The 14,483-nt window shown below is 33.7% G+C and overlaps 1 protein-coding gene across 1 annotated transcript; it reads left to right on the forward strand.

The window, feature by feature from the left end:
- Window positions 1–492: 492 nt before the first annotated feature.
- On the forward strand, window positions 493–13,066 carry LOC144433997 (uncharacterized). Its single transcript, XM_078122433.1, has 17 exons — window positions 493–852; window positions 1,761–1,909; window positions 2,492–2,606; window positions 3,427–3,579; window positions 4,600–4,705; window positions 5,141–5,200; window positions 5,888–6,062; window positions 6,752–6,937; window positions 7,472–7,591; window positions 8,201–8,254; window positions 9,103–9,228; window positions 9,942–10,015; window positions 10,448–10,555; window positions 11,241–11,343; window positions 11,700–11,809; window positions 12,423–12,593; window positions 12,734–13,066. Exons 1-17 carry the CDS (start codon window positions 786–788, stop codon window positions 12,831–12,833), a joined length of 1,977 nt encoding a protein of 658 aa, XP_077978559.1. The 5' UTR covers window positions 493–785; the 3' UTR covers window positions 12,834–13,066.
- Window positions 13,067–14,483: the final 1,417 nt, after the last annotated feature.

Raw genomic sequence — 14,483 nt, forward strand, 5'->3', positions numbered from 1 at the left:
CGTTCATCATCAGATTCGAAGTCTTCCGAATGGGTACGAACGCGAATTCGTCAAATCACATAAAACTGTCATTGGCAGGTTGAAATCATGCGATTGTGATTACTTTTCACTTGAATTGCATGGGTTTGCATGCTCCATATTATGGTCTATGACAACACTGTCAACAGTAATTCATGGTGCAAATCGGATACTCTGGCAAAAATAAAAAAGGAGCATGCAAATCCATGCAATTCAAGTGAGAAGTAATCACAATCGCATGATTTCAAACCGCCAATGAAGGATTTGTGTGATTTGACGAACTCGCGTTCGTGCCCATTCGGAAGACTTCGAATCTGATGATGAACGTGTGAAGCCATCATCATATTCAGATTGAGCCTAGAGGTGAACTTTTGAAACTGAAACTGAATATGAATATGATGGTGGCTTCACACTCGTTCTCAGCGCTAACGCTAGCGTCTTGGATAACCAGGGTGACAAGGTGAACTGTAAACAATGATATTGCCGTTGAAAGTAATATCGTGCCTCTAGAAGTGACAGAATTCATCAAATATTTGAATTCAAGATTTATGTTCGACAGCTACGGGTTGTAACTGCGTTGTTTTGGAGTACACAGCGTGAACGACAGAGCGGTTTATTTGAACGATGTTGTAACCCAGTAATTTCAATAACGTTCAAAGTTTGACAAGTTTTGACTTGCAACTTCAAACCTTTGATACTAGTATTTACTAACAAACGGCAGTTTAATTCTGTAACTGTAAACGCAAGACGTAAAATATTCTTTAAAGATGGCTGTGACAACTGGAATGACCCTACCGAATTATAATGTTGATGATTTCTTCGACGAACACACAGGTAAGTTTTGCAGAAATTTCTCAGCCACAGTCACTTGTGAGCTATGATTCTGTTCAAGGATGGTATTTTTTGAATATTCGTAAAATTGTATTATCATATGACCATCCTTGAAGTTGAAGAGAATATTAGCTCATAAGTGACTAGATTTCTACCACACGATAGACAAAACACATGACAAGTTTTAAAATAAAATACCAAACTTAAAAAAAAAATTACTCAATCTGACTCTTGCTCAGTGATGATTGTGACAAAAATGTATGCGAATAGATACAATAATTATTTTGAAATATTTGAGATGTACAAATACAGATACGTCAGCTTGATGCATGTAATACTTTAAATACTTTAAAATCAAGATACAGTTTCCCATCATTAATAGATGTATTTATTGTGCATTTATATATCATCATGAACCTACACTTATTTACCACATTGCAAATATGTATGTGTATGTGTCTAATATCAGTACTATATGATTTTGTGAGAGCTACTAAAGTCAGTGTCTATAAGTTAAGTTTAAAAACAGTAAAAAAAAAATCAAACTTTATTATGAGCTGGACGTTATTATTGATTTGTTTCAAAGAAATTAGACTGGAGACTTTAGTCATTGGTTTTTATTATTATCTAGCAATATCACAGTCACCAAGAATTAGAATGATCTGATTTTTAGCACAACTACTGGTATGACCACCAGCTTTGAAAGCCAAAGACTAATCTCTCTTGTCTACAGAAACATAACTCTCTGCAGATCAGTGACAGTAGAGTTTGGTTCTAGGGTCTGGACAGTCTGTGTACTTCATGTTATTCACATAATTATAGTTACTGCAGTTATTGTATCGCAATTTACAGTTAACTTTTGTGGAGTTTCCTAGATATAGGTTCTGATGTCATCTATTTCATGTTTGCAGATAACAAAGATGTGGATGAAACTGAGAAGAAAATGAAGAGAGAATTGAAACTGGACTTGTATAACTTTGACAGTCCAGATGCAGAAAATAGTCGATATATCTTGACCAGTCCACGATCATTGGAAGCATGTGCACACTATAGTATTAAGGTACCTATTGCAGCTCAGACCACTAAAAACGACAAGAGTTACAACTGAATAATATTTTTCCTGAAAATAATCTTATATTTGTCACTTCTCTATAAAGTATGGTCTATTTGCAACATACCCTCAAAATTCCCAAGTATACAACTTTTACAAGTATGTATGAGGGATATGGGATAAGAGATATGGTGCCCAGGTCCTCCTTCTACAATGTACCATGTTGGGGCACATGAGGCCATATATTAACACTTCTTGATGTGCCTAGAATATTGGCTTGATCTTTAAAGATAAACAACACATACAAAATACTTTATTGTATTCAATTTGAACTTTTGTTCCAAACACAAACACAAATTGAAAATTTACCTGAAATTTTCGACTGCACACTTCAGTTTCAATTGAATACTATGGTTTACCAACACAGATGAATTTCCATTTGAAAATACTTTATTGATCTTTGGAGAAATTTTACAGATGCTCTAAGTATTTCACAAGCAGTAGTTATTCTGAAATTATGAAATATGAAATATGAATTCCATCACTTTGATATACCTGGACATTTAAATCTGGTTTCATATTATTTTACAGCCAGTTGAACTCTTACCCAAATCTCTAGAAGATATTGAAGACGAGTACAGATCACTTGGAAAGTCAGACAAACAGATTAAAAATCTTTATGAAGAACATGAAAGGGATCGATTGCGTAAGTATAAATATATCAATCTGAAATTAGTAATTTTTTTTCTTGAATTGTTTTTATCTCCTTCCTGGATTTTGATAGGAGGGGATGAGGTTTCATTTCAAGAATGGGGTTGACTGGCGGTGTGATGGTATTATTTCTGACTTCTGTTTTCCTAATATATACAAAATGGTTGTTGGTATTAGACTCAACTCTGAACACAGCAAAGGTCAAATTCTGACAATTAGACACCTGTAGAATTGTTACATTTAAAGAGGAACACCACTTCAGGAAATAAAGGGATTTTCATAAACTTTGGGTACTAGAGGGTCATTTTATGATATCACATCACATAATTTCACTTGATTGTCAAGAAAGACCAAATTGGAACTCGTTTGTTCTCTATTGTTCCAGCAGTGATACACCATTGCCTCATGGGACTTAGCATGTATGCATATGTATTAGATGAACAATGCATTTCTTTCAGATAAATAGTCCCATGAGCAGAAATGTACCACTGCTAGAACAATGAAGGTGAAAAAGAATATCAATTTGATGTTACCTTGTAATTGCATGATATTTATGTGATGTGAAATTCATGAAATGACTTCTCAGAACCCAAAGGTTCAATATGAAAATATCTTTATTTCCTGGAGTGGTGTTCCCCTTTAATTAATATCATGATAACTGTACATTGTATTTTGGTTATTGGAGAGGACAATATTGTTAACTAACTTAGAATATGAATTACTCAAGAAATGTCAAACATTGAACACATTTTGACTCAAAAGAAATTTCAAATATTAACCAACACACATCCATTTGCATGACTTGTGTCTTTCAGATAAGTTAAAGTTATGTCGAACAGAAAGAGAGAGAATCGTTTTGGATCAAGAGGAAGGCATTAGAAGTACTGGTAGTTCACCACTCAGAAAATCTGACTTCACTATGTCAAGACCATCAAAATACACAAAATCTTCCAAACCAGTGTATACAAGTAAGTTCAGTTGACAGTATGTGATAATATTTAGATAAAATTATTCAATATTTTTCTTCTTTCAGCCAAGGAAAATATGAGTGACCTAAGGGGCTTTGTCACTACGAGTCGATAGATGAGTACTGACAAATCTTTAAGTCACAAGCATTTTCACCATTTTATCTAAAGTAAAATATTAGGAAATGATATAATTATACCTCCTTTAAGTATAATTGGAAAAATCAGGAAAAACCATTTTGATTTGGAACATTTTGACTTATAATTATTTTGAGCACCACAGAACCAATGAAGTAGATTCAAGTTTTGACATAGAATGATCAGGGTATAAATACCATATCTCTCATGTAAGTGTAGTTGAAAACAGCTTTTAGTCCCAGGATATACTAGTATATTATCAAACACATCATACTATGCACTACAGTGTATCAGACTATAATTGTTCCCAAATGTTCATGAAAGAGGACTGTGGCTAGATATCTGTCCACAAATTGAGAATGTTACATTTTGGAACTAAGTTGCACATGAAAAGACTAGCATTTAGCGAACCAGATTATCTGTGATTTTACTTCACTGTAGTGAACATCATGAACATCAGTTGTAACTTGTATTATTATTGTTTGCAGTACCATCTTGCCTTCTCACCTTGTTTTTAGTGCTTGAAAAAGACTGTCTGTGTACAGTTGAAATGTCAGGATTTTAATAGATAGGATATTTTTGCCAGCTTTGGACTTGTTCTGTTTTTTCAAACTCAAGTACATGTATATATATACCTTACACATGTAGTTTTTGTATGGGAAGAATAACAACTTGACCATGATTTAGACAAGATATTATTCCCAGGTTAAAGCTCAGACCCCCCCCCCCCCCCCCCCCAAAAAAAAAAAAAAAAAAAAAAAAAAAAAAGAAGAAAGAAAAAAAAAAAAGAGGGTGATCTGAGGTTAAAAGTAATAGGGCACCAAGAAACAACTGTAGGGGTTGTAAAAGTAAAACTACATTTTTATTTGATGATGTGTGTACTAGGAGTTGAAGATGGTGGAGGTGATGTAGGGAGTTTGCAGAGGAAGAGAACTGCCTGGACAACCTCCATTGGACATGAAAGAATTACTTCAGAAGAACTAGACAACAGGTAATAACTAGATAGCTGATTTTAGTCAATACTGTAGACCATGGGATCTAAGACAACAGGTAATAACAATATAGAGCTGATTTTAGTCAGTACCATGGGTTCTGAAAATATATAACTGAAACAGTGGAAAGAGTAAAGATTTATAGTGACATGTTGAAACATTGTTAAAAACTGCAAACTAGTGTCAACATCACCATGAGTTGTTTGCAATACATGATACTGACACATCTCTCTGACAAATGCTCTATTTTATGTGTGAAAGACATTCTTCCAAAATATGAGATGTTATAGTAGTCAGATAACATCTTTGCTTTTTTTCCTATGTTTTCCCAACATCCACATTTTGCAATGAGTTGACAAAACAGCATAAATTGAATATTGTCCTGTGTCTAAAAACATGTGAAATTAATATGTTCTATTTTGAATTTCCATCAGGTCCAGAGAGTTATATGAAAAAGGAAAATGGAAAGATGACACAGTGACCACCAAACTAAGGTGTGTAGGATTTTTATTCATTTATTTATACCAATTATTCAAAGAGGGTAATCCTTTCAACCCTATGGTTGAGCTCTCTAAGATTTCTATAAATGGTGTAGTTTTTGTAAAACTAGGTTTGTCATTACACACTCAGTCCTTGCAAAATTACTATATCTACACCTATATCAAATTATATTTTCTAATATTCAATTCTTTGTGTACAATACCTTAGAGAAATTCTAGATTCTAGTGTCAGGTTTATTTTCCTTAAAATTCAATTACAATCTTGCAATGTATGTACTGTGACCGTTTATGCCTTTTATTTTTTTAGTTTTGTGTACCTGATTTTATTATTCCCTGTAACTGTATTTTAACTTTAATCATTGTACTTTGTATTTCATTAGACTTTTACGACTTGTTTTATTAATCAACTTGTTTTTTGTTTTATTTCTCAACATGTGTAATTTAATGATATGTGAACTCAAGCAATTTGACCATTTTATTTGGTCCCATTTTTGTTTTAATAAACTATGTATTATTATTATTATTATTATTATTACTGAAACAAAACTTCATCTCTACAAATTACTAATAGTTCACTAATTTCATTTCAGAGAGTAATCTTATTTCAACATTTTATGTCTTCGATGGTTACACTTTCATTTATCCTTTCATTAAAATTTTTTCTGCTAAATTTTTCATTAGAAAGAAGACAAGGAATATATCAGAAGATCCGTTTGCTGTAAGAGATAGGTCCTGGGATAAATCCTTCTCAAGTACTTCATTGCAACCAAAGAGGTCATCATCGATGTCCAGACTGAATCTATCTAACAGTAGTAGTAGTGAGATAGTTATGAAAACAGCTGGTCTTTCTGACAAGGTAAGTAAATCTATCTAGTTATACTATAGCAGTGAGATAGTTATGAAAACAGCTGGTCTTTCTGACAAGGTAAGTGAATCTATCTAGTTATAGCAGTGAGATAGTTATGAAAACAGCTGGTCTTTCTGACAAGGTAAGTAAATCTATCTAGTTATACTATAGCAGTGAGATAGTTATGAAAACAGCTGGTCTTTCTGACAAGGTAAGTAAATCTATCTAGTTATACTATAGCAGTGAGATAGTGATGAAAACAGCTGGTCTTTCTGACAAGGTAAGTGAATCTATCTAGTTATAGCAGTGAGATAGTGATGAAAACAGCTGATCTTTCTGACAAGGTAACTAAAATAATGGCGTGATTGTAGCAAACTGGTTATTAAAACAGCTGGTTTCAGTGACAAAGTACTCCCCCCCCCACCCCACCCCCATACATGTAACTGACTCATCTACCAGCTGGTCTTTCAAACAATATAACTGACTTCATCAAAATATTTGTGGTGAAATGGTAATCCAGTACATGGCAACTACCAGGTACTAGTAACTTCATTTATCAAGCAGTTGTTGAAATCAAACATCTGGTTGTTCTGGCAATGCTCCTGAATCTATCTAACAGTAACAGTACTGGTAGTAAGACAGTAAGCTAAATAACCAATTTATAATGTATAAAATAAATGTATGTTTGTTTCTGATAGGACAAAAGGATAGCCGATCTGATGAAAGCTAAACTACTTTCTGAAAGAGAACAAGAACGACAAAGAGAACTTGCCAGATTATCATGGGATGACGAACATCATGAGAGAAGGAAAATCAAACAACAGTCAGAAATGCAGAGAAGAAGAAATCTGGCTGAGATGGAGAGAGACAGAGAAAGGAAGAAGGTATGTTAATGTTTAAATAATACCACAGATTGTTGAATCTTCATGGTGTTTTGGGTCACAGACATGTCAGAGTTGGGTAAAATTTGTCATAGTTCTTGGAAATGAAAATAAAAATATGTCCGACAGCTTTTCTGAGGTAATATAGAGAATACATATACATGTGGAAAAGATTATTCCTTTGGAAGTAAAATGGAATGTCATGGTTCTCAAATAATTATGCTGTATTCTAAAAGAACGAAATCTCAGATAGCAAAAAGAAAAAATATTGTGTTTGTCCACGTACAAAATAAATAGGACATGTATGGACTGTCCTTGAGCTAAGGTAATCTCTAATTGCAATAGCATTTCAGAAAAATGGAATTGAAGCATTCTTTTGTACATCTCAAATCAGAGACATCTTATAAAATATGTAGTATATATTAATACACATTGACTTCATACTTCATGCATATGTCGTGCAATCTGCAAAAGGTTGCTGTGACATTTTAAAAATTATTTCTGTCAATGCACTGACTAGGTTTGACTGCTTTACAGAGATTACAAGAGAAGCAGCACAGACTGATGGAAGAACAAGTGGTAGCAGATGCACGACGAACAGTAGAATTCAATGACTTACAAGCACAGAAAACAATAGAAAAACAAGAACAAATGAAGGTATGCACTATAGAGTTACTACCAAACCAGAGTGACTATAGAGTTAGTACAATTAGGCAGTATGATGTTTTGTATGTCTCACCATGGATGTATTATCCCCTCATACAGCCTTGATCTCATACAATACTTTTTTGTTACCAATTACATCAAACAAAATACGGACACTGATGGCCCCAAAGCATATAAAATGATACATTTTATCTCACTTTGAACACAAATCAACATCACTGTCAGATGAATCAAGGAAGATTTAAACAGACAACTGTTTATTTGTGTTCACAATGAGTTAAAATATAATATTTCCAGTGTGTACATGCTATTAGTGCCTGTAGTTTGTGTAATTCATAACGAAAACCTTTGTGTGTGATTTAGAAAAAATTGGGCCACCTAATTGAAACTCTATAGTCTCTCTGGTTTGGTAGTATCTATTCAAATATCACCAAATAATTTGTTACTATTCATAAAGACTTATCACCAATATTCCGATGCCTTTGATGAGTTCCCGTTATCCAATCCATAGAAGGATATATCAGATTTCTGAGATATTAGAGACGTTGAATTTTTGACAATACACGCAAGAAGTTCATTGTATTACTGATTCTATTTCAGACAAGTCAACTGATGATGAAGAAACATCTTGATGAGAAAAGGAAAAAACAACAAGTAAGGATTTCTATTTGTCATGTGTTCTTGTTTGTGTTTGTGTTTGTGTTTGTGTTTGTGTTTGTTTGTATGTATGTATGTATGTATGTATGTATGTATGTATGTATGTATGTATGTATGTATGTATGTATGTATGTATGTATGTATGTATGTATGTATGTATGTGTTTGTTTGTTTGTGTTTGTGTTTGTGTTTGTGTTTGTGTTTGTGTTTGTGTGGAGTTTGAAATCCTGAAGACAACATTTCATATATGAGTGTCAATTCTAAACAGTCAATTGTTTATTAAATATCAACATAACATTGTCAAGAGGAGGGTGGGGGATGGGGTTCATTCCCCTCTTGAACTCTCCCCCTCAGTGTTGATGGATAAGGTCTTTGGTCACATTTCCTTAGCCTATTGGCATTTTCTTACAAAATGTTGGTAAAAAAAAAAATTATGAAACCCTTACTTGAATGTGTCAATATTTTTATAAATCCCTTTGATGTTGTACATTTCAGTGAAAATATATATGTCTCATACTAATAGTATTGCTTACTCATCAGTTTCACAAGGATTGCTCTTTCTTACAAATCAGAGTATTAGTTCAAAAAGTTGTTAAAAAACTTCATTGTCTTGCAGCTCAAAGATAAAAGGAAATTCAGAGTGTTTTCAAGCTTACGTCTCTCATTATCATAAAAATGAAATTTGATATTTGGTTTTTAAATTTTGTTTGACTCTTTGACTAGAAACTTGATTTATGACATGAAATCATACAATAAGTACAGAGAAATGTTGAAGTGATCTGTAGCAGGTATTGACATAGTGAAGGATTTATTATATGATGTAACTATTTTTTGTCTATCTGTAGGAGCAACTGAAGATAGCAAAGGAAAAAGAAGACACTGAGTTCAGAGAGATGGTTAAAGTACATCTGAACTATTCTATGAGTAAAGCTGATCAAATAAGAGAAAGAAAAGAACAGGATGATCACAGGGTAAATATTTATCAATTTGGTTTTCTATATTTTTCCTTACTTTCTTTCACCCTCTACTTAATAATAACTGTGTGATTTAGCGCTGCATACATGCAATAAAGTAAACCATTTTATTTTGCTATGGTGACAAATTTGGGTCTATATTTGATACTTGGAAGTGTAAAGCCATGATAATACATAGTAAAATTATGATAAAGACAAAAGATTATATACTTTGGCCACTAGGAGTGCTATTTGGAAACAAGAAAATGAGGGCTGTAGGGCTTTAAAACTGCCATTTCTCTGTGTTTCAAGGCTAAGATTGATAGCATTATGAGCTAGTCAGTATAGTTCAGCTTTTTGTTTGAGATGATGTAATTTCTAAGAATTCCCAGAGTTATCTTTTTGTGTTTTACTGAGTACTTCTTGTGTTGCCATGTGGTTGGCATCCATGATCAAAGTGTTAGCTCACATTTTCACTAATCTAGGGTGCCCTCTTGTGGTAATAGCTTCAAAACGACTAACTTGAAAATGATATATTCAAGGACATTTGATTGGCATTAAGTTTTCATAGGGATAACATTGGTGATTAATTGAAAGGCGAGTGTTTTCGTTATATATGTGTGTTGAGTCGCAAGTCCTTGGGTAGTAGTAAGCAGAATAATGCTGAATTCTCCATGGAGTTGCTTTAGCCTTTAATCTAAATGATATCACATATTACTTACCTTGAACAGAAAATACAGCAGAGAAATAAAGAAGAAAATGAAAAATACAGATCAAGGAAATCCTACATTGACAAATTATCAAAGTAAGTGTATGGTATGATGATATGTATGGCTCTATGTATGACAGATAGAAAACTATTAACTTAAAATATTGAATTGAGTAGTATTTGCAAAGATAGTATAGCAGCTAGAAATAAACCAAGTAAAAAACACACAACATTAACAGTTTGTAACATCTGTCAAGTTTGTACAAAATATTTTGTTTGATTCTGTTTTGTATGTGAACTGTACTCGAGATTTTGTGCTTTGTAAAGCGCATTGAGATATTTATATGGAATGCGCTCTACATATATACAAGAATAAAAGATTAGATTAGATTAGATTTTTTTGCGCTGCATTTACAAAGCTGAATTTATGACCCCAAAAAATGTTGGGTTTTGGTTTTGAACTGTCAATAGTTCTGAGTACTGGATTGAAGTGCTAAAACCTGTACAACTTAATGATTTGTTTGACAGGGAGGAAAAACAGATTTTGGCTGAATCTTTGCAACTGAAACACTCTGTCGCCTCCAGACGATATGATAGCCATGTACACCAGAGAGAAAATGAAATCATCATGAACAAGTAAGTGATACTATGACAGAACCCCATGCAGAGCAAGTGCAAGTGTAGTGTACTTTGTGTATATGCACAAGTGCTGGCAGTTTTCTCTGCAGCCATACTTTCATGAACCTAGCAAGTGAAAGTCCAACAGAAAACACAGCAAGTGCAAGTGCAAATACCTTTTAGCACCCACACTGGCACTCATGCAACACAGGGTTCTGTTATTGCTCATACATTTGTTTATCCAAAACAGCAAATTTCCATAAGTCATACCGTAGACCCTCCACCAACGAGGGTCTATGGTCATACTATGCAGTTATATGTGATGTACAAGGAACCATTGCACCATCATTTGCATCCATTTGCATACATGTATGCAATCAATGTTTTTAATATTACACCACAATACAAATATACCACTAGTATGCGCACATGCCGGTGCAAGTACTCACTGGTACAAATGCAATACTGCTTCTCCTATAGCTGTAATCTGTATACCACCTGCCAGTGGGTAGTTTGCACCAAGACTTTATCAACTTTTTACAGTAAAAAGATGCGTGTTACCTCTTACAGGGTAACCATGTAAAAATCAGTATTAGAATTTAGAAATACATCCATACCATTTAAAGGTCCTGGTCTTAACTGTAGAATTTGACAACACACTTGGGATTGTCACAATGTGATATTTATATTGTTAAACTTACAGGAGAAGGAAAGAAAAGCAACTGAGTCAGAGTAGAGAATCTAGGAAAGCAATGGATAAAGAAATGGATGAATGGCGGGATGCCTTACTACAACACAGAAGCATGGTAAGACAAAATTTCTCAATACTAAAACACAGAAGTATGCCAAGATCTGATCTCATAGCCAACATTTCTCACAATCTTAATTTGATTTTAATACCCGATATCTTTCTTCCTTCATCCAAGAAATTATTAGATTGGATTATCACATGATTAAAATCCCAAACAGTGTACACTTCTTACTACAAACCAGACACTTGAATCAGCTAATTGTTTTTTTGAATCTTGCAAATAGCTATCCCATACATAGTGTCATTACCGCATGCCATTACAGAAGTACTTGCACACTTGCAAACAAACAAAATTACCATGATCATGCTTCCTGCCGAATTGAATCTGATATTTTACCATTGACCTTACAGGTGGATGGTGTAGCAGTGCAGAAAGCAAGTCAAACTGCAGACGAAAAAGCTAGAAAAGCACATGAACTGAGGAGTCTTAATGAACAAACCCAGAGGAAAAACTTGAAGAGGTTTGTACTATGAATATGAAGTATATGTCAGTGTATGATATGTTACTCTGGTAGTTGAGCCTTCGGTTTACTAAGACAGACACACACTAAAACTATTGTCGCGACATGTTGATACAACAGTGATAAGCTATTGAATGGTGTTGGTTTAATTATAGTCTCAGTTTTGGGGGGGGGGGGGGGGGGGGGCGTTTCTGATAACTAGTTTATTTAGAGTTCCATGAACTTGCAGTGCTGTTTTGGGACTTCCAAACTTCTAATGTTTACACTATGTTGACCACAGGTTAGAATGTCACAACCTCTATCACCGAGCCCACTAAGTGACTTGTGTAATCTACCACATTGGAGAACAATAGATTTAGTTTGCACCTATCTTAGTAAACCAAAGGCTCGATTACCAGAGTCGTATGTTTGTCGTATGTACGTTTATGTTTGTACAGTTTGTATAGTTTGGTATACACTCAGCCAAACATTTGTAAAGTCTCACTTCAGTTCCATAAGTGTGCAGTTGTCAGTGTTTCCAACCCTGATTTAATAAAATTGTAGGAATTTCAATATTATATTCAAATTTCAAATATTCTAACCTTTATTTGTCTGGATCTTTTAAATGAATTAGAGTAAAACTGGATGAGGAACAGTGGAAGAGAGACACTCATGATTTACTGAGTATCAAGGAACACAAAGGATATACGCTAATACGGGAAAGAGAAAGTTCATTGGAAAGGTCAAGGTCAGCTGCAAGGGCCTCTGAAGATGTGAGGAATAGAATCAGAGATGAATATGCAGGGTAAGTGAAATTAGACACTATCAAAAGTTGTATAGAAACTTTGTAAGGACAAGAATCAGAGATGAATATACCATAGTAATGAATAGACATATACATTTCTTTTTTCAAATATCTGAAATATATTACCTTCATTTTTACAGAGGCTTTGACAAAATGGCTGAAAAGGCAAGATTGCAGAATAGAATTGGTACTGGTGTACAATCGGCAACGAAGAATATGTCGACATTATCACTTGGTTGAAGCAAAACAGATGTGATCAGATGCTTTATAATTTGATACTTAATTTATCAGATTCATGTACATGAATGTCAATCTCTTGTAAATTTGCTTTGAGTTTTGACACCTTGCCCAAACCCTGTTGATGCCAGCTTTGTGAAGCTCCTATTTAATTTACCCTAGTCTACAGCAGGTATATTCTATCATCTATGCCAGATTTGCCAATTTGTGTAACTAATTTAGAGAGGTATGTGCTGCAGGGTTGGTGAAAATGACTTTTTTTGTAGAGGTTGTACTTATTGGAAAATGCTGCAAAATATGCAAAAACCATCCTCCATTTTTGGTCCCCTCTATTTCTGTAAACTTTTTAAAAAAAGATTTCATACATTGAATCTCTGTTTGTATTTTCCCCCAAATTTTGGATCGTAGTGTATAATTCACAGGGAAATGGCATTCTTTGTCATGTTTTTCCTTTGGCTGAATGATGGTAATTACTTGGGAATGATCTCTACAAATCATAGTTCCTATGAATTTAGCCTCTAAGTATTTCTTATTCTTAGTGACAGTTTACTCAAATTAGTTATCATTAAAGCATTAGTCTTGATTTCATCCAAAATATACCACTTCATTTTTATCATGAACCTACCCATGTATTGGGAGCATACTGTCAAGGAAGGCTGTTTTAGTATACAAAACTTTTAATTATTCCAATATATTTAAGTTGTTGAGGCTCTTTGAACACTTTGTTCTGGTACCAAACTTATCATGAACCTACCCATGCATTGGAAGCATACTGTCAAGGAAGGCTGTTTTAATATACAAAACTTTAATTATTCTAATATATATTTGTTGTTGAGGCTCTTTGAACACCTTTGTCTTGGTACCGAACTTGAAATCTATAGAATACGCCCACTTTAATCTCATGACTCTGTATTACTAATATATATAGTTAGTCATATTTTATAATGTCATACATTAAAATGTTCCATTTTTAAAATATATTATATAACATACAAGTTTTGTACATGCTGTTTCTGACAATTTATATTAGAATGAATCTGACACTTCATCACACTGATTTTGAAAGAAATATACATTTATACTTGTGTATATCTTGTGTTTTTGCATTCCTATAATAGTGTAATTTATTCTATACTTGATTTAAAAAAAAAACATGGCTCAGAATAACAGAAAGCTAATATAAAATATCTCTCCATTGCCTGCATTGGAGAATATTACCAATGTAGTGTGTTGGGGACTATGTCTTGAAATGTAGAAGACTTGTATTATACTATTAATATTGCTTTATACTCCTAATTTTGAAATCTCATGTCATTTAAAATTTGTACAATACATATTTTATAGAAGATAAAAAGACAATAAATATGTGTCAATCTTGAGATGGTGTTTTTTTATTTATTTTCGTATCCCTCCTGCCACTTTATCTCTAGTCTGTACGGTATGACTTGACGCGGGTCGCCCTCATACATCAGTCTGGAGAGAGGAGGCTGATGAGGATGCATACACATCTATATTATAATTATTAATGTTCAGGTTTGAATGTTTTTGGAGTTTATTCAGCCAAATATTTGGAGAGTTTACTTCATTGTTCAAAGGGCAAAATAAAAAATATTGCTGCCAGCCCATCTGACCCAATTCAACATACATATGTAC

Source organism: Glandiceps talaboti, chromosome 4 (assembly GCF_964340395.1).
Source record: "Glandiceps talaboti chromosome 4, keGlaTala1.1, whole genome shotgun sequence".
Classification (NCBI taxonomy): domain Eukaryota; kingdom Metazoa; phylum Hemichordata; class Enteropneusta; family Spengelidae; genus Glandiceps; species Glandiceps talaboti.

Bases quoted from the DNA above. Each gene is read 5' to 3' on its own strand.
- LOC144433997 (XM_078122433.1), top strand. From the start codon at position 786: ATGGCTGTGACAACTGGAATGACCCTACCGAATTATAATGTTGATGAT. The intron at 8,255-9,102 runs GTAAGGATTTCT...GTCTATCTGTAG, and splicing joins AGAAAAGGAAAAAACAACAA to GAGCAACTGAAGATAGCAAA. The intron at 9,229-9,941 runs GTAAATATTTAT...TACCTTGAACAG, and splicing joins AAGAACAGGATGATCACAGG to AAAATACAGCAGAGAAATAA.